The following is a 5,732-nucleotide window of genomic DNA, read 5'->3' as shown; positions in this document are numbered from 1 at the left end:
CTTTTGAAAAAACAATGTAATACACTGTAAAGTTATATGTAATCCAGTGTAATATAAAGAAGAGTATGATGATAATAAAAATAATAAATAAATAAATAAATAAATAAATAAAAAGATTATAGTCCACCCTTCAATAGTATTATTAAAATCAAATTTAACAACTCTATAACTACAATAAGTTACAATCAAATCCAAATGTTTACAAGAATAGTTACAGAAAAATAAAAGTGTTGAATGAGGAAAGATAGAAAATTATGTACAAGGATGAAATCAGTAGAAATTAGAGTAATGATAAAGATTTCTCAGAAAGTCCAATGTTTACTTTTATTTTTCAATTGAGTACGGTTAAGAAGGCCTTTAATCTTGGAACCAGCAGATGGCGTGATGGTTACATTGCTGGGGACCTATACAGTTGACCATGGTTCAAGTCCCAGACCCGGCAACTTAAATCTCATGCCGGGTGCATGTGTGTACATGCCCAAGATCCTGGGAGGAGAAGAGAAGAGAAAGTTCTGCAGCGTGAGCATCCCACTTGAGTGTGTGTGTGTGTGTGTGATTTCTTGCTTTCTGTCTCTATATATCTGTCTCTCCAGTGAGTGCACGTGCACTATAGCAAAACTCTCTCAAAAAAAAAAAAAGTCTTTAATCTTGACTGAACTAAATTGTCAAGGGTTAGAAACCATGGGAACAATGAAGACAGTAAGAACATATGGAAGCAATCCTTGTTCTGATAACATCACTGAGTCATTGGAGGAGCAAACCAAAAACCTCGATATGCAGTGATCCAGAGAGAATGGGCTTGGTGTTACCTGCAGCTAAAAGCATTCTCCCTAAATCAGTGAGGTAGATAATCTGGGGGTCCAGGTATTACATTACAGGCAGTCTGACTCACAGCAAAGGTGACATTTTCTTCAAAGGGACACAAGTGAAAAACTTGGGAAAGAAAATGCTGAGCTCTTGTTCTTTCTCCAGATGCACCTCAGTGTATGCAGTGTCCAGCTCAACAGTATCCAAACAGTGAGAGAAGTCGCTGTCTCCCCAAGAATCTAACCTTTCTGGGCTATGAGGATGCTTTGGGGATGGTTCTGGGCTTCACAGCTCTGTGCCTCTCTCTGGTGACAGTTGTGGTTTTCGGGGTGTTTGTGAAGCACTGAGACACTCCCATAGTCAAGGCCAATAACCGGGCTCTCAGTTTCATCCTGCTCATTTCTCTCCTCCCATGCTTCCTCTCCTCCTTCCTCTTCATTGGCCGTCCCAACACAGCCACCTGCATCCTCCAACAGGTCACATTTGCACTTGCATTCACTGTGGCAATTTCCACCGTTTTGGCCAAAACCATGACTGTGATTTTGGCATTCAAAGCTACAATGCCCAGAAGAATACTGAGATACTTGCTGCTGTCAGGGGCCTCTAACACTGTAATTCTCATCTTCTCCCTGATCCAAGTGATTATCTGTACAATCTGGCTGGGATCCTCTCCCCCTTTTGTTGACACAGACTCGCACTCTGAGCCCAGAAGCCTCCTCATTCATCATCGTGTGCAACAAGGGCTCAGTCACTGCCTTCCACTGTGTGCTGGGCTACCTGGGCTCCTTGGCCCTGGGGAGCTTCGCGGTGGCCTTCCTGGCCAGGAACCTGCCTGACACGTTCAATGAGGCCAAGTTCCTCACATTTAGCATGCTGCTGTTCTGCAGTGTCTGGGTCACCTTCCTGCCCGTCTACCACAGCACTAAGGGTAAGGTTATGGTGGCCGTGGAGGTCTTCTCTATCTTGGCCTCCAGTGCAGGGCTCCTGGGCTGTATCTTTGCCCCAAAGTGCTACATTATTCTGGTAAGACCCAGTAAGAACTCTCTGAAAGGTTTTAAAAAGAAATGTCAGAGTAAATAAGTATCCTGCCATTGTACTCCACAAATCTCAATCACATTTTTTAGGGACTTAAGGAAAAACCAACATGATTTTGCAGTCCAATATTATAAAGTAACTGAAAATAATTTACCTTTATTCAACCACCTCTTTTAAAGTCTATGTAAAACTAAACTCAGCAAGCCATCCAAGTCTACAAACTCAAATGGAATCTCAGCTTAATGGTTCTCCTTGAAATTTTTGTACTGAAATAATTTTTCAAATTTTGGGCATCTTTTTATTTTCTTTATATATTTGTTATCCTTACATTTTCTGTAAGACTTTTGATTATGTAAGCTCAATAAAGTGTCTACTTTCATATCTGGTTTATTGACTTGCATTTGCTCTCTTTTTCTAGGATAGCTGATGTAAAACTTTGTCAGTTCATTGCTCTTTTTATATCGCCAACTAGTGACTCCCTTGATGTTATCTATCTATGGTTCTAGCATTCTATATTTTATTTATAGTCAGTCGAAATTTCTATCTGCTAGGTTTAGAGTTAGCTTAGTACTCATTCTGTGTTTCCTTGAGGTATAGGTTTAGTTATTGATTTGATATGTTTTATCCTTTCTTGAAATATCTTGAAGAACATTTTAGGTTTAAATTTTTCCCAGAGCAATGATTCCATGACTTCCCACAAATTTTTATATGCTTGAAATTTCCTTTATCTTTATTTTCCAATTTCACTTGTGTATTCTTTTTCCTGCATGTCAGTGACACAGAGAGAAAGATAGTGGGAAAGAAGACAGAACACACTACCCATTGAGTTCCAATGTGAGAATCCACCCCCAGTCTCAACAGTCCCAGCTCATGAGCACACCCATGTCTGGCATACTAAGAAAGGTCTCCAAAAAGAAACCCAGAACTTGCGATATGACTCAGCATTGCCAATCACAGCATTTTACTGCTTTGCCACCATCTGACCCTCATGTATTCTTTAAATCATTGGTTGTTTATGAGTATGTTGCTTAATTTCTTCATAGCTGAATTGTTCAACAATTTTTATTTCATTTTTATTTTTATAAAGCAAACATTGCAGAACACTTTTTTCTACAGAGAGACTTATATTCCTTAGTTAAATGTATCTTCCCTTGGCCCCTCCCTCCCACCCCTCTCCCTTAACAGGCTCTGGTATCTACACATATCCTCTGTACTATCATATCTTCAGATATTTCCACTTCTGCCAAGGAGTGCAAACATTCAGCACATATTGAATGGGCATATATTTTCTCTTTCAACATCTGGCTCACTTCACTTGACATTAAGTCCTCTAATCATGGCTATCTCTTCTGGGGGATACTTTCTTGCTTTCTGTCTCTCTCTCTTTCTCCAGCAAGCAGACAGCTTATAGCAAAACTCTCATTCAAAAAAAGGAAAAAAACAACACTCATCTTCCCTTGGCCCCTCCCTCCCACCCCTCTCCCTTAACAGGCTCTGGTATCTACACATATCCTCTGTACTATCATATCTTCAGATATTTCCACTTCTGCCAAGGAGTGCAAACATTCAGCACATATTGAATGGGCATATATTTTCTCTTTCAACATCTGGCTCACTTCACTTGACATTAAGTCCTCTAATCATGGCCATCTCTTCTGGGGGATACTTTCTTGCTTTCTGTCTCTTTCTTTCTCAAGCAAGCAGACAGATTATACCAAAAATCTCTTTCAAAAATAAAGGAAAAAAAACACTCATAAAGGCACTTGCACATCCATGTTTATTGCAGCATTATACACAATTGCTAAGACATTGAATCAGCATAAGTGTTCAAATGCTGATGACGGGGTTGAATGACTGTGGAACATATACACTACAGAATATTACTCAACATATGAAACAGTAAGGTCCTATCACTTGATTCAAATTAGAATTAAAAACATAGTTCCAATCAGCAGTTGCAGACCTTTGTGAATCTGGGCCTCCATTTCTGGCACACCTGTGCTTCCCAAAGTGCCAAAGATAGAAGATCACAACCAGGATATACCACTATGAAAAAGAATAGTCACACTTGCAGCTGTTTAAGTTTCTCAGACCCACTCTGGCCCCACATCCATCACCCCACAATCAAAATAACATTATGCCCTGAAAGGAAACAAGGCTCTGACTGGTAGACGGTCCAGGAAAGGCAAGGTTGATGAGGCCAGGGGAGAAACATCACTGTCCATGGGAAATTGTCCATGAGATGCCTAAAGCTTTCCCAGGAAAGAATGGAAAAAGGCCAAGAAGAAGATCACAAAAGACTATTTGGTAATACCCCTTACACTACATTTTTCCCCCTTTTCACTTAACATCTGACACACCATGGATTTATTTTCCTTCACTCTTTACTCTCCCTACCCCTCCACACTAAAACACATGACCTGTAAAGGCAGATAATTTTGCCTGCTTTGTTCACTCCATACCCACAGAATCTAAGTCAGTACCTTAGTAGGGACTCAGTGGTATGGGCTCAGTGAATGGTTGAGGTATACATACATGAATACACACTATATCTAGAAGGAGAGAAGAGAAAATTTTAACTCTGGGCAAAAAGACTGGAGCAGAGGAATGGGAGTGAGAACATTTGACCAATTTTGAACTGCTGAAGTTTCCCTATACATGTATGTATATGTGGCCTCCTCTAAGCAAATCTTAAAGTCAATGAGCTAGATTTGTATCTACCAACTTGGAAAAAGAAGTGGGAAAATTATGCATACATTTTAAACAGAGATTATGAAGATCAAAAAATGAAGAGCCCAAAATGTGTGTATATTGTTGTTCTAGGAGGCAGTGTGAATGTGGACAAAGGAGAAAAAAAAGTTTAGAGTTTGCCTGCTACCTGATCTGTCTAGGGATGCACATCTTCAAAGCTGACTTCTCAGTTTTGGTCCTTTTTTATTCGTTTTCTTTTTTCTTTCTTTATATTATATTGAATCACATATATTGTGCATTACATTTCTTTTTCCAGCACTATTACCATGCATATCCGTCAAGCAAAGACATTACTATGCACATCATCATCATCATCAAATAGCTTTTCATCATTGTTTCCAGATTGTTATTTATTCTCTTTTTTTTAAACATTCAGTCATTGTATCACTTGGATTATAGGAAATAATTTACTCAACATGACACAGTCTTTTTCTCTTGAGCCTGTAAATGTAACTTATTCCACACCCAGCTACTGCCTTATCTTCACCCACGAAACCGGGTATATTTAGCCCCGCTCTCACTCAGTCCCGCCCACTCAGTTCCATCCATCATACCTGGAGCCCACCATAGGCCCCACATCCGGAAGTGGTCACTGCCCACATCCCCAGCTTTCTAGCTTGGCCCCTGCCTACAACTTCCGTGCTCACATAAGCCCCACTCACCTGGCGTGGAACCGCCCACAGCCCCGCCCCCGGAACTGGTCTCTCACTGTCAATCCCCGCCACCAGGCCTGGCCCCGCCCACAGCCTGGCTCCTTGGCCTGATCTCGCTCCTGAGGCCTATCTGCCCCTCACCTCGTTGGTCCCACCTAGAGCCCAACTTTGTACTCACTGAGCAAACGAGAAAACCTCTGCCAAGGATGGGGTGTTCGGTCACAACTCCAGCTTCTCCGCCTCAGTGAGGAGCTCGCAGCCGCCAACTCCATGCCGGAATCGGAAGAAAGGAGCGCCCGCCGGCAACAGAAGAAAGTAGCACCCGCCGGAAACAGAAGAAAGGAGAGCCTGCAGGAAACGGAAGCGCCGTGCGATAATGTAGTAGAAGCTGTTGGTGGCTGCTGACCCTGTTTGTGTGCGGGAGCTCGTTGAGTTCTGTGCGGTTAAGAGACTCAGCCAGCCGCGGGGGTGAGGAAACGCCTGGGG

At 41.7% G+C, this 5,732-nt stretch overlaps 1 protein-coding gene across 1 annotated transcript in view; it reads left to right on the top strand.

Annotated features, from left to right (window-relative positions):
* LOC102469600 (vomeronasal type-2 receptor 116-like) overlaps window positions 1–1,887 on the top strand; it is a 25,436-nt gene extending 23,549 nt beyond the window's left edge. The window contains 2 exon segments of the mRNA XM_027769006.1: window positions 973–1,514; window positions 1,516–1,887. Of these exon segments, the coding sequence (XP_027624807.1) occupies window positions 973–1,514; window positions 1,516–1,887 (914 nt within the window).
* Window positions 1,888–5,732: the final 3,845 nt, after the last annotated feature.

Source organism: Tupaia chinensis, unplaced genomic scaffold (assembly GCF_000334495.1).
Source record: "Tupaia chinensis unplaced genomic scaffold, TupChi_1.0 Scaffold148210_1, whole genome shotgun sequence".
In the NCBI taxonomy this organism is placed as follows: domain Eukaryota; kingdom Metazoa; phylum Chordata; class Mammalia; order Scandentia; family Tupaiidae; genus Tupaia; species Tupaia belangeri.
This window is presented reverse-complemented; position numbering and strand designations above follow the sequence as displayed.